This window comes from Cebus imitator, unplaced genomic scaffold, assembly GCF_001604975.1.
Source record: "Cebus imitator isolate Cc_AM_T3 unplaced genomic scaffold, Cebus_imitator-1.0 Scaffold26, whole genome shotgun sequence".
Classification (NCBI taxonomy): domain Eukaryota; kingdom Metazoa; phylum Chordata; class Mammalia; order Primates; family Cebidae; genus Cebus; species Cebus imitator.
The window spans coordinates 10,753,873-10,778,899 of NW_016107341.1; the positions used below are offsets into that span (position 1 = coordinate 10,753,873).

At 37.1% G+C, this 25,027-nt stretch overlaps 1 protein-coding gene across 1 annotated transcript in view; it reads right to left on the reverse strand.

Annotated features, from left to right (window-relative positions):
- The window catches only part of RELN (reelin), a 288,489-nt gene that overhangs the window by 151,414 nt on the left and 112,048 nt on the right, over positions 1-25,027 (reverse strand). Inside the window, exons 14-16 of the mRNA XM_017523146.1 lie at positions 23,243-23,476; positions 22,344-22,505; positions 16,524-16,760 (exon numbers count right to left, since the gene is read on the reverse strand). Of these exons, the coding sequence (XP_017378635.1) occupies positions 16,524-16,760; positions 22,344-22,505; positions 23,243-23,476 (633 nt within the window). The remainder of the gene's footprint in view (positions 1-16,523; positions 16,761-22,343; positions 22,506-23,242; positions 23,477-25,027) is intronic.

Genomic DNA, 25,027 nt, shown 5'->3' on the forward strand with positions numbered 1-25,027 from the left:
AATATTGGAAAAATAAAAGAAATCAACACAGAATGAAAATAGTGGTAAGCCACAGAGTCACACACTTGTCTATAATGCTTCTAGGGTCCTTTAAGTAGGCAAAAGAAATCCCAAATGCTTCTCTCTGTGAGAAATAGGCATTGCTTTTAGCTTCAAGGGTCAAATGTCTTTCTAGCATCCTTTGTGAGGAAGATAAATTAGAGGCAGCCAACTAGCCTTCATTTAAATTATTTGCTTTAAAGATACACCAGTCTCCTGGGCATCTGAGGAGAAAACCTAATAGTGCCTGGTAGTACATGGGAGAGAGGGTCTGCAAATGACAGAGCCAACAATGCTTTCTCACTCATGCCATGAACAGTATTTCCCCACCTGAACCTTTCTGAAATAATTTAGGATTATTTTTACAATCAGCATCTTGTAAATTTCTCCCTTCTGAGATGGTTTCGTGTCCTCACAATTCTATACAGAAACAGAAGGAAATGCTGTGTTTTGCAAATATTGCCTGCACCTAATATTTACATGATTACAAATGTAACTAAGAAATTGGCTGAAGAGAGAAAGTATTCAATGCTGAGGAGAGGCATGTGCTCTGTCAGCTATTTCAGAATAGCTGATAACAGATTTTAAAGGTGCCAAGATGCCAAGAAAGAAATGAGATAAAATTATGTAAAATAATAGGTTAAGTAAGTGAAATGAAGGCAGTTAAACAATGACAACAAAATTTTTGCCTAGCACCTGTATCTAGAAGCAATATAGACAGGTGCTAAGACACAGGTGCTAAGATACAGCCGTTCAACTGGTAGAATAGGAGCCTAGAGTTATTTGGTGTTTCCCACTTCCTATTGCAAATGCTTCGGTGTGGGCTGATCCAGCTGGCATTCACAGCCTTTTTCTTTAAGTCACTCTCCAGTGATTGGTCTAGGGGTGGCCACGTGTCCAGCAATGGGTTCTCACCAATGAGATATAAGTAAAAGGTGGTAAGTGAATTTATGCATTTGGCTTTCATTATAAGCATTTTAAAAGGGAACCAATGGAATTGGCTGCCACACCCTTTTACATATTGCTCCTACGGTCATCTTTCCTCTTTAGAGGGCAGCAGCCATCTTGTGACCATAATGGAACAGGCATGCAGATAAAGACCTCTCTGCCGAGATTGTAGGACAGAAAAGTGAGAGAGAGAGCCTGGGTCCCCAACGGCCTTGTTAAGGTGCTCACAAGCCCAGGACTGCATATTCTAGGACTGCTTGTTACAAATGACAGAGAAACCTCTTTACTTTCATTTGTGTAATTGTCAGTCTTTTCTTGTTGCGTTTGTTGTAATCTAGAGCTGAATGCATTTCTAAGTGACACACCTGTCATACTTCATGGTACTATATGATACCTATCCCGATCCCTTAATCTGAAGCAAAAGCATCTTAAACTCCAGACCATTCATAGCATTAGTTCACTTGATTGTTTCTGGTTTATTCAAGACTGGCAGTGATATTGGGTCTGTGTTTTTTCACAGACTATCAATTTTACAGACTGTGATCCTTTAACTTACAAAACTGCTCCTCTTTGCTGCTTATCTAAATCAAGATATATTTATAAAGGCAAACATGAAGCTGACTTCTTTTCTGTTACATTCATAGGAACAGAAAAGAACAACCCACATCAGCATTTTTGGGAGAAATTCTGGAGAGAGAAGGCATTGGGAATCAGGAGGCTTAGCTTTATTTATATTGACTTGCAAGGATGCCTCAAAACTAAAGCTTCTACATCTAATTTCAATTTAATTCCACTTAGGACAAGATTACCTTTCTAGCCGTCTTTATTTCCACCTCTAAAGAAGGCTAGTAGGCTATGACACTGGCCAAATGGGTAAGAGCACAGTGGAATTTGAGTCTCCACAGTTCTCTGCTTAGTCCATACTGCAGCTTCTTTGCCTCACTCTCCCTAGCTTAATCTCATGTATTGCTGAGGATCTGTTTTCTTGATCAAGTCTGAAGCCTGTCCACAGGGAGGGATCATATCTTATTCATCTCTGCATCCCCTAAAGCACTCAGAACCTGGCTTGCAACTCACAGAAGCACATTGTTTTAGACATCGTGATTTTCTAACAGCTGGATTATCTCATTTGACCTTTGAGTCAAGACCCTCTGGGAGACCATCAGGGATCCTTAAGATTGTGTTACGGAGAAGGAAAATGGAGAAGCTGAGTTGCTGGCCCCAGGGTCACATAGTTACTAAAACACTAGAAACTAGGCCTTCTGGTTTCTCCTTTGAAGTCCTTTCTGCTATGTCCTGCCTGTCAAAGGCTCTCAAAGAATGTTTGTGAAATAAAATAAACATGTGAGTGAGGTCTCTCAACTGGTGAGTAGGCAAGTTTAACAAAACTACTTACTTAAATGCTGTAATGAATACCAATAAGGTTTTGAGGTTATCTTCACTTAAATAAATCAGTTTCTGCATTTTCCCAGAGCCTCGTTCCCATTTCCAGAAAAAAAGCTCTTTTATGTGAAAGGCAGACACACATAGCCACAGCAAATGGGAGAATACTTGAGCCACAAAGTTCCTTACAAGCAAATTCATGTCAAACAGCCAAGCAACCTAGGGAAGTGAGCCATTTTTTACAACTGAGCCCATCTCTTTAAGAGCAGTTTCATATATAAGGCAATATGAATGAAATCTCACTATTCATGTGCCAAAAGAGAAGCTAATACATCCATATTTTCATTTTTTAGCAACCTAAGCAACATTCTATTATTTTCAAGGGTCCCATAGAAAAAAAGCTCTGCAAAGCAAATTTCTAGTAAAACAGAAAAGCCATACTATGTTGTTTTTGTTTTGATACCATTCAGAAGTTCTATTTATCTGAAGACGATGTGAATGAATCTAACCTTCTCTGACAGCATCATTTTGTTGGTTATGTTCTTGTAATCATCAAAAAAATGTTTACTAGATTTGATGGAAAAACTTGTTGATATTGTGGGCTTAAAGGCAGCATTTTAACTCACTTGTTATTTCTACACTATTACCTTTGAAAACAGAAATAACCATATTAATTTAGTGGATTATAATAATCACACACTTCTTGGAAAAAACAACCTGATAATATAAAAACAGCATTGGTTTTTGTCATTGTTGTTTTGTTTTTTTGTTTTGAGATGGAGTCTTGCTCTGTCGCCCAGGCTGGAGTGCAGTGGCGTGATCTCAGCTCACTACAATCTCCACCTCCCAGGTTCCAGCGATTCCCCTGCCTCAGCCTCCTGAGTAGCTAGGATTACAAGGCACCTGCCACCACACCCGGCTAATTTTTTGTATTTTAGTAGAGATGGGGTCTCACCATGTTGGCCAGGATGGTCTTGATCTCCTGACCTTGTGATCTGCCTGCCTCAGCCTCCCAAAGTGCTGGGATTAAGGCGTGAGCCACTGCGCCCGGCCAGCAGCATTGTTTTAAGAGGTAAAAATGTGCAATTTCACCTTCTAGAGATAACCACAAAATGTAGAGACACGTTTTGGTAAAAATACTTCCAGATAGTTTTTCTCATGTATACACACATGTACTACTTTTGTTTCTTTTTTTTAAAAAATTTTGAAAACAGTAAATCTGCTTTACTCCTTTTCACAACATTTCATTGCCGTCTTTCTCTATTGAAAAAATATGGTGAGAAATTTTCATTTTTAATGAATCAAGCCAATTTTCAATTATAAAAATTGGGGGAGGTTTTCATTTTTTACTATTATAAACAATACTTCTATTATATACATCCCTGCACATCTTTGTGCATGTGTCCAATTATTTCCTTGGGATAAATTCCTAAAAGCAAATTGCTTTGTCAAAGCAAATGCACACTTAAAAAGTTGACACTTAACTGTCAAGCTGCCCTCCAAAAAGACTGTACCAAGTTAAATTTACCAAGACCATTAACAATGACTGAGGTGGCAATTCTTACTACTTGTCAATACCAAACTTTGAAGATACTTTTTATTTTGGCCAATTTATGTCTATACTTTCTTAATCTACATTGTTTTGATTACCAAAGAAGTTTAGAAACTATTCATGTTTACTGGCTATTTATATGTATATATTTGTGTGTGTGCATGTGTATGTGTGTGTGTGTGTGTGTGTGTGTGTGTGTGTGTGCGTGTGAAGCCTTTTCATGGACTTTGCCCATTTTTAAAGTGGCTTCATTTTTACTTACTGATTTGTAAGAGTTCTTTACATATTGAGGATATATAGTCTGTCATATGTGTTGAAAATATTCCCTTGCTTCAAATTTGTTTTAATGTTTTGTTTCTTTAGGGAGGTTTTTCCTCCCAAAACACAAGTTTAAAAATTTTAAATAGTGAAATACATGACTGTTATAGCCCCTGATTTTGGTATCATGTTTTATTGGCATCTTTTGAGACTGTCTCTGAGCCTAGTTCATGATCATATTTTCATAATGTCTATTGGACATCTGAAAGGAATATACATATGTGTGTGTGTATATATATACATTTTATTTGTAGAGTATAATCTTTATCTATTAAATCTTGCCTGTTAATTACTGCTATAGATTGGATGTTTGTCCCTCCAAATCTCATTTTGAAATTTGTTCCCTGATGCTGAAGATGGGGCCTAATGGGAGATGTTTGGGTCATCAGAGTGGATCTTGCATAAATGGCCTGTTGGTGCTGTCCTTGAGGTAATGAATGAGTTCTTGCTTTATTAGTTTTCCTGAGAGCTGGTTCTTAGAAACAGCCTGGGACCTCCATGCCCTCTCTCCTGCTTCCTCTGTGACCATGTAATCTCTGTACCCACTGGCTCCCCTTCTGCTTCTGCCATGTGTGGAAGCAGCCTGAATCCCTCACCAGATGCAAATGTTAGCACTGCACTTCTTGTACAGCCTGCAGAAGTGGGAGCCAAATAAACCTCTTTACAAATTACCCAGACTTAGGTGTTTTTTTTTTTTTTTTTATAGCAACACAAACAAATGAAGGCAATTACCTTCTTAATTTGTCTAGGTTCTTATTTTTTGTTTCTTGATCCATCAGAAAAATTAAATAAGGACTAGAGCAGAAAAAATAAAATAGTACCCTAAATTATTGTGGTCATAATTTTCTCTTTGTAATTTGAATGGGTTTTGCATGATGGTCCCCATTCTATGGTATTCAATATGTGGGGACATCGACTGATTTTATGTTCCTATGGGCCTCTCCCTCTTAGAGCACCACCTGTTACTGGTCTCTAGCCTCTGCTTCTGCCTAGAAGAGTTGAGACCAAGAATATGTGGTCACTAAACTTTTTCTCACACTGCTTTCATCAGCACACTTTCCTCTAACAGCATTCCTTGCAGAAACTCACTCATGTTTCAGGTTCCAGAAATGATATAGCATTTCCTCTGGGACGCTGCTTGGATCATTTCTATGTTAGAGAGACAGTAAGTAAAACATGTGAGCTTAACAAGCCATATTTACACAATAGACATATATTACTGTTCCTCTTGGCTTCCTGATTACGTCTTTCAACCAGCTTACTAATTCTTTAGGTAAAAATTTCCAGATACTGAATTTATTTTGTAACAGGTTTTTACTCACGACACCTCCAAACAAATTTGGAATCTCTCTACCAATGTGTTTGGCATGTATTTACTCAATACTTCATTTAAAATGTCTTTACGGATTTCTAAGTGGCTAGATTTCTTATTTACCTAGTTAAGATTTTCAAGTTGTGTCAGTAATCAAAAATGTTTTGAAATACATGTGCTTTTTAGCATCTGTTTCAGGCTCTTTTTATACTTTTTGTCCCTAGCAGCTGCGTTGCTTTGCTTATCTTTACCTTTCCTAAAGTTCACAGTTTATATTCTTCATCTTTTTCGTTCCCATTCCCATTCACTCAGTTTCAAAATTTATACATAGTTCTTCAATTCAGTGCTAGAATCTTACTTTAAGCTAGATAAATTCTTTGACCAATAAAAAGCATAAGTTGAGTTTCCTGACTGCTGTTAATTCGGCATTTACAGAAAGTAGTCTCTCTGTCCAGTGAAAATCAGAATCAAATTGGGTGCTTACTGGCAGTTTACTCTCAAGAATCAGATAACTTCATGGGAGATAGAATTGGGGGGAATGTTTCCCCTGTGAGATCCAGGCTGTCTGTACACAATGGCCATGATGACTGCAAATGAACACTGTCCCTTCTTTCTAACCGGGCTATGTACACTTACTGGGGTGCAGCTGTGGGATGGGAGACTCTTTTAGAAGCCACAGAGAGCAGCTCCTCCACCCCTTCTGTTGAAGTCCAGATTCCATTTTAAGCCCAGCCACTCACCTGTTTCTCCTGTGGAACTAGGCCAATTTACCCAACATTCCAGATGCCAGCAGCTAATTCCAAAAACTTTTTAAAATATGTAGTTTTAAAGTTTATAGAAATTTGTTGGTGAGATCATGTGTTCAAAGTTTTCTATCAACTTTCTGTTGATGAGTCTTCATTTTGCCCACCTCACGGCATTTTTAGAAAATGTGCGTCAGCTGGAGCAAACTGTGGCAGAAAAAGCAAACCTCTGGTGGGTGCCCGCTGGAGGGGGAGTCAGTGCAAAGTGCAGCATGGGCTGTGGCCCCCAGAGAAGAAGGGAGAGAGGGAGACCAAAGGTCAGAGAGGGGCCGACTGCAGGAGACCACGCACCCAGGGAAGAATCTATCCTCACAGGTCTTGTAGTGCCTGCCAGTCTTTTGTCAGGAAACTGTGTGTGTGTTTGTGTGTGTTTGTGTACATGAGATGTCAGGGACAATACTTCCTTACCACTAATGTGGGGATGAGGGTAATCAGGGGAGCCCTAGCTGTTTCAAGCTCCTTCTACTTCTGTCCACAACTTCTGATGTGGTTTGGCCATGTCCCCACCCAAATCTCATCTTGCATTGTAGCACCCATAATTCCTACATGTTGTGGGAGACCTGGTGGAAGATAATTAAATCATCAGGGTGGGTTTCTCCCATACTGTTCTCATGGTAGTGAATAAGTCTCATGAGATCTGATGGTTTTATAAAGGGAAATCCCTTTTGCTTGGCTCTCATTTTCTCTCATCTGCTACCATGTAAGATATGCCTTTTGCCTTCCGCCATGATTGTGAGGTCTCCCCAGCCACATGGAACTGTGAGTCCATTAAACCTCTTTTTCTTTATAAATTTCCCAGTCTCAGGTATGTCTTCATCAGCAGTGTGAGAATGGACTGATACAACTTCAGTTCATCTCTGATCTCAGGCTTTCCGGAACTCCCTGACTCCTGCTTCTCTTATGTTACATCCACATTATCTCCAGAGTCAATTTTGGTTGAAAGAAATTCACCTGATCCACATTTATACCACTTATCATTAGGATTTGCCCTTTAAACACACTCCTGTCTCTCTCAGTTCTTTTCTATCTCCTCTATTTCCTTGCACATCACTTCTTTTCAGAACAGAACACACTGGTTGATATAATCGGGCCTAATAGCCCTGGCTGAAAATATTTAGCATGGAGGAGAGAGAGAACATACATAAGGAATCTTTGAAATTATTTTTCTTTCTCCTTCCAACTGTGTGCAACCACGTGCCTTATTTAGAGCATACTCGAGAAGAGCCATTTCAAGACTTTTGTAGGACCTCAATACTTAATTTTGGAAACTTCATCTCACATCACAGCAAACATATTAAAATGCACCTATGTACCACATTACATATAAATATTTTGGGTTGCAAAAAATAGTTGGATTTTGTAACAGATTTTATTTGGCTACTAGTAATGCATTTAATATATTTTTTTTGGCTGTGATTTCTCAGCATACTCAGGAATCTTTTAAAATTTTTAAAAATGATTTCCATTTTGAAATTTTATGAATATGAAATTTAGCGATTAATAAAGTTAACCTAAAGTTGTATTTTGCAGACATTTAATTAAAATGTATTCATTTTATTTTGGTGAGTTTCTTGTCATATTTTTGAGACAATACACATTTTTGCAGTTCTTGGACTTTTCCCAGTCTCCTGGAAAGCTTGGAGGCTGCAAGCCCTGTACCCAAAAGGAGGGAAGAGCTTTCTAGGCCGAAGCACAGCTCATGAAAAGGTACTGGGAGAGGAAGGAGCCCATTGGCTTGTTAGTGTAGAAAGAAGGAAGAGCAATGTGACTGGAGTAGACTGAGTAAAAGCCAGCAAGGCAGGGGAGGAGGCTGCACAGGCCAACCCGCATGGCTCACCCAGGGCCTATCAAGGAAATTTTATTAACCACTGTCCACAGAAAATAACTGTCTCAGACTAGGCTGGGTGTGGTGGCTCATGCCTGTAATTTGAGCACTTTGAGAGGCAGAGACAGGTGGATCACTTGAGGCCAGGAGTTTGAGACCACCTTGAGCAACATAGTGAAATCCTGTCTCTACTAAAAATACAAAAATTGCCATATGTGGTGGCAGGCACCTGTAATTCCAGCTACTCAGGTGGCTGAGGCACGAGAATCACTTGAATCTGGGAGGCAGAGGTTGTAGTGAGCTGAGATTGCACCAGTGTACTCCAACCTGGGCAACAGAGTGAGGCTCTGTCTCAAAAAAATAAAAATAAAAATAAGTGTCTCAGAATGCTAAATTTCTGTTTCGATAAACCAGAAAGAACCACAAATCTAAACCATCAAATGTAGACTTTTCTTGCTGTTGATTTGTTTAGTGGTTTCTCTCCTTACCTCTGAGACCTCACTCAGCTATTTAGTCCAAAGGAAGATTTCTAGAGGACTCTAACTTTGGAGAAATACATGACTTAAAAATTAAGCCCATGGACATCAACACGGCATAAGTTTTAGAAAATGGCCATTAAATCCATCCCTTAGGCAGGTCCTGATGATTACTACATCCTCTAATATATATCTTCGAGTAGTTCATTCATCCATTGTCACCATCCTATCCTAAGCACATGCAGATAATACCAGTAGCCTCCTACTTGAGCTCCTTCTACTGCTCCTTCTATTATCCTCTACCCCATTCTCCGTAATGCAACCACAATTGTTGTTTAAACATAAGGAAGATTATATCACTCCCCTACTCCAAATTATTTGCCAGATTCCTGTAACACTAGAGTAAAATCCAGAATTCTTATATTGCTCTATGAAGCTATGTGATCTAGTTTCTTGGCTGCTTCAGGGCCTCTGTCCTTGCTGTTCCCTCTGCCTGCAAAGCTCTCTTTCCATACTTTTACACGGTTGTCTCTCATCATTCTGGACTCTAATGCCTCCCAAGAGGGCTTCCCTAACGCTCTTACCTAAAATAGCACCACTCTCCACTCTGCCACATAAAATCCCATTTCTGTTACCCTAACAGCACTTTTCACTGTCTGGAATATTATTATGAATTTGTGTACTTGTTATTTCACTCCAGAATGTAAGCTCCACAAGCAAAGGGCCTTTGTATCTTTGTCTCCAACACCAGTTGCTACACTTTTAGTATAAACAGTGCCTGTAAATCAATCAATAAATAGCTGAATGTATAAATTAGTCTATCAATAAATGAACAACTTCAGGTAATGAAATCCTCATGGTGAAAAAGCCAAATAAATAGGCTCTAGTTTAGAAAGTCACTTATAAATCTATTCAATTATATTAGCAATTTTATAGAGGCACCAAAAGTCTTCAGTACTGAGAATACTTCAAAGCTGTTGAGAATAATAGGAAGTGATGTTTCCATTTGTTACTCACTGTATTTACCTTATCTACCTGCTAAGCTTCCTAGACAATCATTTACTGTGAAACGGACACTGAGGTGGCTCCTGGGAGCCATCTCACCCAGGCTGACTTCCTTCAGCAGCATAATTTTAGTTGATTTACTGCTCTTTTTAATAGTCTTTTAAAGAAACAATCCCAAGAATACTCTAAACATGCTAATGAACTATTTAAACAGACAGAATTTCTGTATAAGCTACAGGTCGATGTTTCGTGAAGGAAAATCCTAACAAAACTTACTTGGCTGTTATTCTATAGATTGATTCATTTTATAGAGACTGTCAGTAACTTTTTCCTTGCAAACTGAGGAATAGAGCTATCTAATATTCCATTTAGGTATTAATCTGACTCCTCCTATGCCCACGTTTCCTAACAACATAATGCTTACATTAGTATCAGGCAAACACCGACTAGTTTCCCAAGATTGGTCTAAAGGAATAGAGATCTGCATGGAGTAGACTCTGATTCAAACCTCTTTAAACACATATTCCTATTTCAATAAATTAACCAAAAGGCAGCAAAAGGAGAGGTAGATCTCATTTTAAAATGTGTGGTACAATGCTTACTAATTGTGTGCAGATCTGCCTGTGGGCCTGAATGTCCCTGCAGAGGCGGGTTTACTTTGCACAATGTGAGTTCTGATGGTTGTTCTCCAGGTAATTTTGGAAAACTCTTTGAGTAACCCATTACTACATATTATTGTGGATTCCTGATGGTCTTTATAATCTACACGTAACTGAACAAATAGTCCCTCTCCTATAACTTAAAATTTCACCTATCATTCAAATCTGTCATCTTATCATATAATAATGCAACAATAAATTACTGGTTTTCTTTTACTGTTAATAAGCCCCAGTACTATTTTCTAGCTCTTATGCAAAATGAACTATATTTAACTTATGAGATAAACAGGCTTTTAGGATCCTTTTTAATCTGGGATTTTTGCCTGGGTGACTCCTGCTTCTCATAAAATATATAAACAAATAATTTTTCTTGTCCATGCTCATAAATACTCCATGAAATATGAACACATACTTTTAAAATGTTCTGAACATGCAGCATTTGTCAATTCCCTTCGACTTGGGCCACTCACACTGCAACTGTTCTCTTCATTTTAGACCCTTAGCTTCCTACTCTCTTGGGCTAACCATGCCACCTAGAGCTGGTGCACAATATCAGGCTTCAAAGATCCTCCTACCACAACATCACGTACCACTAATGTTACCCTTTTTTCCTCATGCCTCTTTTTTTTTAATTTTTTTTATTTATTATTTTTTTTTATGGAGTTTTGCTCTTGTTGCCCAGGCTGTAGTGTAAGGGGACAATCTCGGCACACTGCAACCTCCACATCCTGGGTTCAAGTGGTTCTCCTGCCTCAGCCTCCCAAGTAGCTGAGATTACAGGCATCTGCCACCACGCCCGGCTAATTTTTTGTATTTTTAGTAGAGATTTGGTTTCACCAGGTTGGCCAGGCTGGTCTTGAACTCCTGACCTCAGGTGATCCACCCACTTCGGCCTCCCAAAGTGTTGGGATTACAGGCGTGAGCCACCATGGCTAGCCTCCTCATGCCTTTTGTAATTCACAGCTAATTTCACTTTTTTCCTGTTGCTTTTTTTACTTCCTTTGTACTTTCACTACTTTAGGAAATTTCTCTTTCTAAAAAATGACCAACAGATGACTAGTACTAGTGATTTACTTGTGTTAAAAAAAAAAAAAAGCTTTAATTAAAAAAATAAAATTAGATGTAAAGAACATGTACCTTCTATCTTTAGTGCCCATGAAAGGCCCTCTTAACATTTCTACAGGTCTCATCTATCTTTAAATCTTTTAGTTATATCTGCTGTTCGTCAAGCACCATTAATGATAAGCAAAAACTACAGCTTTTCTTATCTTAATTTTTGCTTTAATTATTAGTAGAGTCACAGTACTTTTTTTATACCTTTTTATTGCAAATGAACTGTGTTTAAGTTACAACATGAGATAAACAGACTTTTAGGATCCTTCAGGTCTGGAATTTCCTAGTAACCTAATCACTCATCATTCACAAAATACTTTCTATGATAACACATTGTGTGTTGCTAGAATGCAATCCATCTGTGTAGCGATGATGACTGCCATTGAGACAGGAAAGTACTGGAAAAAATAAGTATACCCACTATGAGCTTTCTGTTGCATAACCCTCCAACCTTTTCCCTTAACCAAATCTAGTTTATACAATAAAACTCTTATTTGCCATTTCTATTTTGATCTCTTTAAATTTCAGAGAATGCTCTTTTGTATTACTCAGGCAAAATAATATTTGATAATCTCTAAAATTCAGAAAAATATGATCATTATGTGGACCTTAGAGATGCCAGTTTTCTTCCTTTCAACAAGACAGTGAAGGGAATGGAAATGGCAGGCTCATGGTAGGTATTTGCTATCTATGATCTCATTTAATCTTTATGACAATTTTGGGAGTAAATATCATTGCTCCCATTCTATAGACGAAAACCTCAGGCTCAGATGTATCCAGTTTTTTTTTTTTTTTAGAAGAAATATAGAAAAAAATAATAAAAAAATAAAATAAGGTACAAAGAAAAAAAGAAAAACTTAGGTTCAAAGAGGCTAAACAAATTTCCTTGAATATGTGGACTTTTTATGTTATTATTTTGCTATGGGAACAGGTTTGGTGATTTAAAAAAGAAGTCATTAAAACATGTCACCTTCTAGAAATTACAAAAGACTGCGCAAGACTAGTGTTCTCATTGTATGTCCAACTGATAGTTCATTATTAGGGTCTGGGAATGGAGTGAGGCTCAGATATAAGGCAGTGGTGAGAGCAGGAGTAAGGGTTAGGGATGGCACTAGCTCATGAATGGGATGAAAGACAAAGATGGGATAAAAGGGTGGAAGTTCTGGGTGGAGATAGAAGTCAGGGATGTCTTCGCACATTACTAACGAAACTCAGTTATTTCCTCTCTTAATAAAGTTGCTTTGATGCAAACTTCTTAAAGCAGCTACACAAAATATATACTTCTTAAAATTCCTCATTAGTTAAAATTATCTGGCTTTAATTTTACAAGCTTTTAAGTGGCAGCATGAGAATTTGAAGTCAGGCCTATGACCTCAAAGCCTATGTTTCTACCACACCACATTTCCTAAAAACAATTGCCAATTCTAAATTCTAAACAAATGCCAATTCTAAATGCTACAACCACCATTCTATCCCCATTGTAAGCTTATTTATTTATTTAGAGACAGACTCTTGCTCTGTCACCCACCTTGGAGTGCAATGGCATGATCTTGGCCCACTTCAACCTCTGCCTCCTGGGTTAAAGCGATTCTTGTACCTCAACCTCCCAAATAGCTAGGATTACAGGCATGTGCCACCATGCCCAGCTAATTTTTGTATTTTTAGTAGACATGGGGTTTCACCATGTTGGCCAGGCTTGTCTTTGAATTCCTGGCCTCAAGTGATCTGCCCATCTTGGCCTCAAAAAGTGCAGGGATTATAGGCACGAGCCACTGTGCCTGGCCTCAACTGTACACATTTTACAACCAAAACTCTCTATATAAGAAGACAGCAATGTCTTTCCTACCTGTTGTATCTAGCTGGTTTATTAGATGGGGTACAGGAATGTTAATGTTCCCTTGGTATTATCATTAATAGTATTAGATGCAATCTTTAATTAACTTTAAATAGTGATCCCTCAGTGATCTTAAAATATATGTAAGAGGTTTTAAAAATATTTTTGGAATCTAAAGCAGACAGAATTTTTGAGTTCAGATACTATGTATGGAAGAAAGCATTCAAATAATTAAAAGCAATTAGTTTCGCCACTGGAAAAAAGTACTCTAGGATGACATGCTGGAAAGTGATTTATAGCATATTGACTGTAGTTCTTCTAATGAAAAAGCAATTGTCCAAGTTTTCCCTGAAGAACACTCTTAGTAATGACAATCTATGCTCACAGGAAGTCATGAGTTAGAAAATGAGAACCAAATGAACTCACGGCCGAGAAAAACCAACAATAATTAATTTAACACCAGCCATTCATAAGACCACGTATATATTTCAAAATTTCCCTTGAGAGAAACAAGGTCACTGAAGGGCAGAGACCACGTACTTAAATATGTTTAGATAATTTTTGCTTAATAAGACAATATGCTCCAAAGGTTTTACATTTAAAAAATGACAGCTTGTTTTAGGACTATGAGATTATAATATATACTTGGTCAATATCACTACTTAAATTTTAATACTGTAACGAGTGTTTCCGAAAAATATCCCCAAGGTGAATTCACATTAAATCTTGGACAATGTATCCCTCAACAGTGGCAGAGAGAAAACAATGTCATTAAAAGGGGTTTTATTCTGACTCACTGGCTAAGAAAATAGGAACAGTTTGAGATCTTCCATGTTGTTTCATTTTAATGAGAAGCAAGCATTTTTCATGTCCTTATTAAAGTGGTTAATGTGTTTCTCTAGCCTCATTATCACCGCCAGAGTATACTCTCTGTTGTTTTACAACCAAGACAACTCCTTTTCGTTTCACAGAGATCAGAAAGTCAAATCGATTGCTCACATGTGGTTGTTAATAAAACTCCTATGGTGCTGCTCAAGGTGCCCATGGGGATTGTACAATTATTTATACTTTCTTACGGTTTTTCTACAATTACTGTGATTGTACTTTCACAAAGTAAATGTATCTCCACCAATTAAAGCAGTGGTGTGTTAAGAATATTCATCAGACTTGTGTGAAAAGATATTGTTCTTAGGATTTTGATCAAAGCACAGAAATTAAACTGCTGCTATCATGCATTCAACCCAAGTGTTAAATTAAAATGCTCAGCAACTTTTGCATTTATCTGAGCAGATGTTAACTATTTGTGAAAATAAACATGATACAGGACTTGCATTCATGATATGACTCTTTGTTGTAATACTCTATAAGTATTGAAAGTGTTAGGAAAAAACTCTTCTATACAAACTTGAGGGATGTAGTTTATTGTACATGTCCAGTGTGAATTACTGTCAATTCAGGTCAATTTAAATTTTCAGGAGCATAAAATTCTAAAAAATCTAATTTTGTTCTACATCTTTAGACCTTCTTATTTGCTTTACTCCTTTTTTTTTTAAGTCTCCAGGACTGAGAAAGAACGACTGTAAAAAGAAGCATCTAAGGCTATCAAATAGAAAACATATCGCTTGAGCCTGGGAGGTGGAAGTTGCAGTGAGCTGAGATCCTGCCATTGCACTCTAACCTAAGTGAGAAGAGTGAAACTCTGTCTAAAAAAAAAAAAAAAGAGAGAGAGAGAAAGAAAATGTGCAATATGACCTTGCCTACTTTGTCTTATAGAAATTTAGAAATTTCATTCTATCCAGTTTGACAATGCTTGCAGCAAAGTGACCAGCTGTACTTCCATTCCATTCCATTAGCTGTCATTTTGATGCTAGAATTTTAGCCTGCTGTGTGTGAGATGTGACTATACATGTACAAGTCCCATCAAAGGTAATTTTCTGTGCAGTAGTGTGTAAAATTTACCTCTAATTATGATATGGTCACTGATGGGTCATTATGATATGCTCTCTGGAGGCAAGAGTGGTGAATAGCTTTCAGTGAGATTCATCTGAAGGAATTAAATTGGTCTGACAATGACTCAATACAAAATAAAAGTCTCTTAGAAAATTATTCTTCAATCATATTTCCAGTCCTAAACGAACCTGGAGAGAGGTAGTACATACAGTGGTGAAGGTTGTGTGGGTTTTGGAATCATGCAAACCTGAGTTTTTAGATCTAGGATCTCTGGGCCTAGAAGACCCTAAAAGATCTGGCCTCCGAACAACTCTTGGTTTCCTTGACACTCACTACCTCACCACCTGGTCTCCAGAACAATGGGCCTCCCTCCTGGTCCTTGAACATGCCATGGTCACTCACCTGGGGGAACTGTGTACATTGCAAAGCTTCCTGTAGTTGGATTTCTTTTCCTCCAGATCTTCATGTGGCTGGAGCTTCCATGTTCTCCCACTTTCCAATCAGTGGAATGTGTTATATCCACCATGTGAACTACACAAAGGTAGCCTCTTCCAAGAAGCCTCTTGGGAGTTCCCTATGTAAACTAGCCAGCTCCTGACCCTAGTTAACACTGTTGTATCATCCTGCTGATGTTCATGAAGTACTAATTAGCTTTAAATTATTTGCTGTTTGTTGTATAATTAAATTTGCATATGACCACAGGAGGAAGAATCTAAAAATGAAGAGTGCCTTAATTAGGCTATCCCAGAATTTTGAAACCCCATTGTCATTAACTTACTGGTCTAATACTGCTTGACAACATGGATTAAAAAGGAGATGCCAGTTAACCAATCACGGCTAGAAAAAACTTCTAGGACCTTATAAAAGACAGCAAGAAAACAGAACTACTCATGAGAAATTTTATTAAAATAGTCACTAGAGGGATGTCCTGTTTCATTATGAATGCCATGGGCCTCTGAAGGGGTAGTCATATGTAGAATATGGTAGTCACTTTAATTACTAACACTTTTTGAAGGGGTTTTTTCTTTCATATGTAACTGTGGGAAGTAAAAATTTGAGTTTAATAAATATGGTAAAATTTTGTATTTATTTAAATCTATCAGTATTTTGTTTTCAGTCCTCTTTCTCAAGACATCTTACCTGTAGACATACAAGTAAGCTTGTGTAGACATACTTGTAAATATTTACTGTTTAGTAAATACTCGTCAACAAATGACTAAGTGCTGAATAGACTGGAAGATCATCCTCATGTTCCAATTCCTAGTGCAAAATATGACAACAACAACAACAATGATGAAATCCTTACCAAAGGGTCCAGTCGTGGCCACAGTATGGCTGAACATTCCCAAGGTAGAATCCCAGAGACTGGGTAACCTCCACAAGATTGGTAAAGTCAAGACTAATGCTGTTGAAAAGCACAGACGTCATGATAATCTCATCAATAGCCCACACATCTTCTCCCTGGGAAGAATGATATGGTTGCCACCATCTGAACTGAATTCCAAACTGCCTTGCATCGTCTGGTAGTTCTACGGAGATTATTCTAGAGAAAAAAAAAAAAAAAAAACAAAGTCAAAATTTAGATTATTTTGGTATCTTAAAACACAAATGTATACAGTGGGATAGATTTTTCCCTGAAGAATAGTATTTAAAAAATAGTTCTCCCATGATTATAAACATTGTTTTTTCTGAGACGTCCAGTTTCCTCTCTGTTTCCAACAAAGTCTTCCAAACACATCCCAAAATGTAACTTTGCCTTCATTCACCTGCTTTTGAAAAAGCTCTCAATAAACATGGTAGTCAAAGTGAGAGTATTCAACATAGACTGGTAAAGGATCTTGGGCAGCCTGTTACACATATTACAGTTTTGGCTCTTTGGAACCAGAATACTTCCTTATTCCCATGAGTTTAGCTTAGTGTGTGAGGTCATTTTCTGTATCATGGCAGCTATGACAGTAAACCTGTATCTGACAAATGGAGAAGAAAATTAAGAATAATATCTAATTTCCAGGAGCAATTATTGTACACAGCAGCAGGAACCATATATTAATTGCCACTGCAATGACATCTACTTGAAAGCTCCATAAATCACAGTACCATGCTGCTTGCATCCATACATAGGTGAGATGTGAGGCAAATGGCAAATGGAACATTTGTCACCATCAAGGTACGATTAAATACCAGGAAAGGTGCTTGAAGTAAAGGCACACTGAAAGGGTTGAGGTTTTTTTTTTAATTAATGAGCAAAGAAAAGCTTCCTCATCCAAGTGGAAGTTGAATAACTTAGAAATAAATTATTTTAAACTCTAATGTCTAAGGCTGAAATTACTAAGAAATTGGATTGGCTTTCATATTTTTATTGTGTGAAGAAACATACTAAACCACCTTTTGGGAATGTGCTATTTTACATACTGAAAGTTATTTTAAAAATAATTACCTATTTTCCCTTTAAATAATTTGTACATGGATATATGGGGTAGACTAACATGACTATCACCATTGTTTATACAAACAGTAAAGAATTGGTAGAACTTGTTCCAATATTAGAAAACATATTTTCTAAATAAAGGAATATTCATATGCAAATACAGAAATAAAACTTTAATAAACTTTAATAAAACTTCTTAAACTAAAAATATATAGCTATAATACATTTACGAGTTTTAAATACTTTCTGTAATCTGTAAAATTTTTCACCAGTGTAAATTTATTAGAAGAGTCAGGTTTTGTTAAGTATTTTACTAATTTTCATTTTAATTTTTCTAACCTGTTTATTAAATAAATGCACATATTTATAAAAATGCATAATATATAGAAACCAATTACACTATGTTTAATGATGAAAATACCAGTTATTGATTTAAGAATTTAATTTTGTTAACATTATATTAGAAAATTATAATTTTTCTTCATATTAATAATTATAAAAGAAGCTAATATTCTCTGATGAAAATAAATATTATTTTTTAATGTAACAACTGAAAGCTAGAATTTCCCAGGCAACTTTTTTTTTTTTTTTTGAGACGGAGTTTCGCTCTTGTTACCCAGGCTGGAGTGCAATGGCGCGATCTCGGCTCACCGCAACCTCCGCCTCCTGGGTTCAGGCAATTCTCCTGCCTCAGCCTCCTGAGTAGCTGGGATTACAGGCACGCGCCACCAGGCCCAGCTGATTTTTTGTATTTGTAGTAGAGACGGGGTTTCACCATGTTGACCAGGATGGTCTCGATCTCTTGACCTTGTGATCCACCCGCCTCGGCCTCCCAAAGTGCTGGGATTACAGGCTTGAGCCACCGGGCCTAGCTTGAATTTCCCAGGCAACTTTTAAGGAAAATAGTGTATGTGAATATGATAGCAGTGACTGAAGTGACCAATATTTTCATGACAGAGGTGTTAAGACTGTGGGTCTGTAATTAGACTCTTGGGTCAGAGTTCCTACTCTGACACCTAATAGTTAATGATTTTGCAACTGTAGATAAAGCACTTGATTTCTATGTGTCTCAGCAGCTTCATCTGTGAAATCAGGATAATGCTTTTTTTTTCTCTTTGCGATGGAGTCTTGCTCTGTCACCAGGCTGGAGTGCAGTGGTGAATCTTGGCTCACTGCAATCTCCACCTCCCTGGGTTCAAGTGATTCCCCTGCCTCAGCGTCCTGTGTAGCTGGAACTACAGGCACGTGCCACCACACCCAGCTAATTTTTTGTATTTTAATAGAGATGGGATTTCACCCTGTTGGCCAGGATTGTCTTGATCTCCCGACCTCGTGATCTGCCCGCCTTCGCCTCCCAAAGTACTGGGATTACAGGTGTGAGCCACAGCACCTGGCCAGAATAATGCTTTTCTTATGGCAAAGGCTAGAAACTTTTTTGTCTGTTTTTCACTATTATGCCTTAGTACCTACAGCAGTATCTGGCACATAAGCAAGCACTCAATGAATTTTTGCTGCATAAAGTACATATTATCAGTATATGCCTGATAGAGATGTGAGTACAGATGCACAAGGAGGTTAAATAATCTCTTTAAGGTTAAGCAGACTATAAGTACTAATGGCAGGATTTGGACCTGGGGAACTTGGCTCTAGAATCTTTTTCTTAACTTTTACATCATAGCTTTTGGTGTAGTGGGAGTTCCTGCTATTTCACCACTCTTTGCTAATTATAGTGGCTGACTGGAATAGCTGTGGAACTGTCTGATCAGAATTTTCCTAGAAGAGAATGCAGAGACTTGACTTCAGTCAATTTTCTGTCTCAATCTTCCTCTTGTGTGTAGGTCCTAGGCTCATAGATTTATTTTTTTAATGTTTTATAGTAATACGTACTATGGAATTGTTGACATAAAAGAAACAAAGAGGATCAAATATAAAGATCAAATTGTTTAAAAAAATGTTTACAATGATATATATTATGGAATTGGGTGACATGATAGAAACAAAAAGGAGATCAAATAAATAAGGCATAAAGATAAACTAAGATTAGATTTCATAGTAATTTTAGGCTAAAAACAAGCCCTATAATTAAGAGAAAAGCTAGAATAATTTTAGTCTCACCAGTGATACATAATTTTACATTAATAAAAATACCAGTTAGTTCACAAGACATTCTAGTCAGTTTGAATTAAAAGACTAACATAGATACATCATCAGACCTTAAATTTTATTAATAACAAGTAGATACAGTTCTTTTATTTACTGAGTGAATCATAGGCAAGCAAATTATTTAAAATAGGGAGTAATAGCCAACTAGCATGTCTAATTTATGGATCACACTTCATTTTTGAACAACCATAGCATAAAGAAACAATATGGAATTCATAGCAATTACAGGCAGCAATTTATACTGAAGGAAATATAGCAAATGGCTAAAGCCATCAAGATATATTTAACTCTCTTATGAATAATTTACATGGCTTGGATTATTTATCTAAAAAATACAATTTGGTATCTAGAATATATCGAATTCCCTTTCTGCCACGTCACCTTTTATTAATATTTGTGAGAGAGGGGGTGGGAGGAAGAGTCTCACAGACAGTGGTGTCTATATAGAAAATGAAGGCGTTTTTGCTATCATTACCATGTTCTCCTTTTAAAAAAACCTCCACTTTGATCTTAATCTTTCAAGCCATGCACATATCTAATACTGAAAAACAACCTTGATTTCTAGAAGAAAAATGTTGCTGTCAAATGGCAGGCAAGATTAAATGCGCCTTTGCAATAGCACATTAAATGTCTAATTATTTTTCATATCAACAAAGATTAATTAAATTTCATGATGTAGATTGATTACTGAATTTTGCAGCTGTCCATCTTTGTTAGAAAAAATTGTGCTTTAGGCCAACTTAACTTAGGATGGTGATATTTTCTTCATGCTTTCATCATCATTACCTTGATTTCTGTTTAATTTTCATTTAATGGTTACTATGAAGAGTCTATGAAAGGTTTCTTTAGGATTCATGTGTCTCTACTGAGTAAGAAAGTTGAGTTTAGCATTAGATTTTTACCTGTACAGGGAAAACAACCAACACAGCTGGTGCATTCTTCAAATTTTACAATGTATGACATTTATAAGTTATACTAGATGTTAATTATTATCTGTTACATTCTACTTCATTTGCTATGAAAATAAAAGTTCTCACCTATTTGCAAGTATTTAAATATAGGGGCAGTTCTAGGCAAAACTGTAAAATATATAAAATATATCCTCGGCCCCCTCTCTCCCACTTTTCTGAACCCTGCCTTTTTTCCAGAGTGCTAATGCAAACTTCTGGGCCCAAAGCCCTCTCTCTTTCTCATCTTCTCATGATTAAAATGTACTTCCAGGAAGTGAAATGGAATGTTAGTCCATTTATATGTGACTGTGAATGTAAGCCACAGTATCAACTACTCTGATAAAATTTTAACTTTAAACCTTAATTCTGAGATTTCCCCATCCTGCTCTTCCCTTGATATTTTTAAAGGAATTTCAGTGACTAGCTCAATAAGTGTTTAAGAGAGGAAAGGATCTTTCAGACACACCTGAAATTATACCACTAATGCTGTTACTATTCTGCCAACATTGAAGGGTAGTCCAGCTTTAAGTAAGACTTAAATCTGACAGCTGATACTATATGTGATGAAATCTATATACTAAAGAAAAATAGAAATGGCTTGAAGAAAGGGCTTTAAATAAAACCCTAACACCCCATTTTTGCCAGAGACATTATATTATACATGCTAAAAATTTCTTTGTAGGCCAGGTGTGGTGGCTCATACCTGTAATCCCAGAGATTTGGGAGGCCAAGGTGGGCGAATCACCTGAAGTCAGGAGTTCAAGACCAGACTGGCCAACATGGTGAAATCCCATCTTTACAAAAATACAAAAATTAGCCGGGCATGATGGCAGGGGCCTGTAATTCCAGCTACTAAAGAGGCTGAGGCAGGACAATCGCTTGAACCAGGAGGTGGAGGTTGCAGTGAGCCGAGATCACAGCACTGAACTCCAGCCTGGAGACAGAGCAAAACTCTCTAAAAAAAAAAAAATTCTTTGTACATGTAAAATCTTTTTTATAGTACATGTAAATCTTTTCATTTTTTTATTTTATTTTTTTTTAGATGAAGTCTTGCTCTGTCTCCCAGGCTGGAGTGCAGTGGCGCAATCTCAGCTCACTGCAACTGCCGCCTTCCAGGTTCAAGTGATTCTTCAGCCTCAACCTCCCAAGTAGCTGGGACTACAGGTGTGTGCCACCAGGCCCAGCTAATTTTTGTATTTTTAGTAGAGACTGGGTTTCACTATGTTGTCCAGGATGGTCTTGATCTCTTGACTCATGATCTGCCCACCTCGGCTTCCCCAAGTGCTGGGATTAGAGGGGTGAGCCACAGTGCTGGACTACTTTTCTCTTTTATAAGCATTAAAATATTTTTCTTAGATATGTATTTAAAAATATGACTTAAATTCCTCCAAATGATCAGAAGTCAGTGGGACAAATGCATGGGAAGAAACACGGCTTAGTAGTTTTTCGTCGCAAGACACATCAATCTTTGTCTGCTCCATCTGTCAATGGAAAAATATCTGGAATTTTATGCCATTTGAATTATCATTTCCCCAGAAGGGAGATATCACTCTACAACCATTTTTCCAAATGCTTTCCAACATACCTGGGCTCATGATAGCTGAGATATGAATAGTGCTCCAGGAGTTTCCAAGTTATGCCATTATCATAAGAATAATGCAACAAAACTCCTTCACCAGGCTGGTCAGGGGCTCTGCATGTGCTCAGAACAGACTTGCTTCCTAGCCTCAGCGTGAACTGGAGAAACCTAGACACAAATTGTCTATAATTAGTGTATGCGTAAACATTTTTAATTGTAATGTTCATTTTGGTCTTTAAAGAATTTCAAACAAATTTAAGTGAACTACTCCCAAATTATGTATTTCTACTCATCCTTCTTTTATAAAAGGTAAGTAATTTCACTGTGAGATGTATGAATATGTGTAGATATTCATGTAGATGTCGATATACATGTTTTATATACACATAGATCCATAAAAACATAACTGGATGTTTATACACTTTTGTGTACTATGTACACAAGTAGAGGAAATAATCTTTCAGACACACCTGAAATTATACCACTAATGCTGTTATTATTCTGCCATACATACACTTAAAATGTCAATCACTTCTTTACTGCATTATTTATTAGGTACCGGGGGAAGGGAAGTTGTAGAGTAAATCTAATCAGCCTCTGCAAGCTGTCAGATAAATAAAACTACATAAATAATTAACTAGCTCTTGGCTTAAGAACACAGTTTTGATGCTAACATTTCATATTTTAAAACATCTAGTCAGTCATTAATATGCAAGTCATTGGTGAGCCTCCTAATTTACTAAAAACTAGGGCAAATTAACTCTCAATAAACTGTAAGTGCCTTTCAATCGTGGTTAAAAATGAGATGTCTATCAGGAAAAATATACAAAATAAAAATTGACAATATAACTAAATTCAACATTAGTATCTGGTTTCTGTATATACTCTACCCTACCCTCACTCACCTGGACTGTGAGCTGTCAAGGAAGGATGTAATTAGCTGACGCCGCCCATCTTTGTGGAAAACCAGGGCCTTACCGCTGGCCAAGACACCACAACCAAAGCTGACTTCAGCACCACGGATAGAGTAAAAGTTATGGTAAGAGGAGAGCCTGGAACTGCCAAAGCTTTCAGAAATAAACATTGGGAATGTCTGGGATGCCATCTCACAAGCTGGGCCAGAAAATCCAGGGTCACACCTGAAAGAAATATGGTGAAGTGAAATTTTAAACTGTTGGCTGTTTCAGAGATTCTCGAATCTACTTTGGGGAGGAAGAAGTCCAGAGGCTAGGATTTGACTGAATGGTAAATGAGGCTCATTAGTCTTTCGAGAATACTGAATCTAAAGACTTGATAAGGGCTAATCAACTGTAAATAATCCAGACAAACACAGTCTTTGCACAGCCTGCCATAAAAAGCTTATGATTAAAACAGTAACTCAGCACTCGCCTTCAACCAGTACTAGCAGTTTATCTAAAATATGCCTATGTTCATACACATTTCCAACGTAAAATATCTGTAAAAGGTTTATGTATATAATTTTATTCATAATAATACTCATTAAATTTATGAAAGACACAACATTAAGCAGCTCTAATAAAATTCCCAGAATAAATATTTTCTCTAAGAACAAATGTTAAAATACATGTTTGTGATAGGAATTATTTTAAATATTTAGAAACTATTGGAAAATGAATCTATCTTTAACGTTCTCAAACTTAGAAGACTGGCATTATAAAGGGAATGTGTACACCCTTGATCTAGACAGAAGCTCTTAGCAGAACTGTGTTGCCTCTCAGTGGACTCTCCCAAATTAGTGGCACTTCAAGAAAAATAACCTATCCCCACTCCCCAACAACCTGCTTGCTTTGATGTGAGAATGTGCTGCATTTATATTAGCTGACTAGAATATACAGGAGTGCCCCAAGTCTTCGATCAGTGAGAAAACCTCATAACCAATGGAAACATATTATGTTTTAAGGAGATTATTAATCAGGAAATAGTTTCAAATTATTTGTTTTTACTGTGCTATTTCCTTCTCACTACATTTACAATGTTGCCCACTGTAAAATAAAATTGATATCTTTTTGAGTGGGGGGATTTTCATGGGAGCATTCAAAGCTTGTGGAAGTCTGAAATAAGCCTTTACAAAGCAAGTGTACCAATGAAGTGATACTATGGCTGGCTCAGGATACTTCTTTGGCAGTACTACTGAGAGTCAGGTCTATGCTGGTATTTCAGGGAGTCCATGCAATGTAAAAATATGCTGAAATCAAATGCCCAGTTTTATGTATATTGGATTTTTCTGGGGAGAAGGTCCACAGGTTTCATAAGATTACCTTATGTAGCATCAATAAAGGGAGGAAAGGAAAACCAATATTTACTGGATGAGCCCTTCTTTCAGATGTTGTCTAATGGACTTAGGCTGAATAGCCAAGTTGTTTCCAAAAATGAATTTTTAAAATCAGCTAAATTGAAAACATTTTAAAGTCAGGAAACTGAATGTGTTTTACCATAGCCACGAATTGAAATTAGTTTTCCTTAACAAGACTATTGCCAGAGTGCATTTCAGGGCAATTACATTTTTGTGTATCTTAAATGTGTCTTCTCAGGATAGGTGACTGGGAGAAACTGGTGATCGTTTAGAGATGACTCACATTGGAGTCACTTGCCATTGAGTTGTTTTAAAAGTCTATCTTTTTTTTTTTTTTTTTTTTTTAAGTAGAGACAGGGTTTCACCATGTTGACTG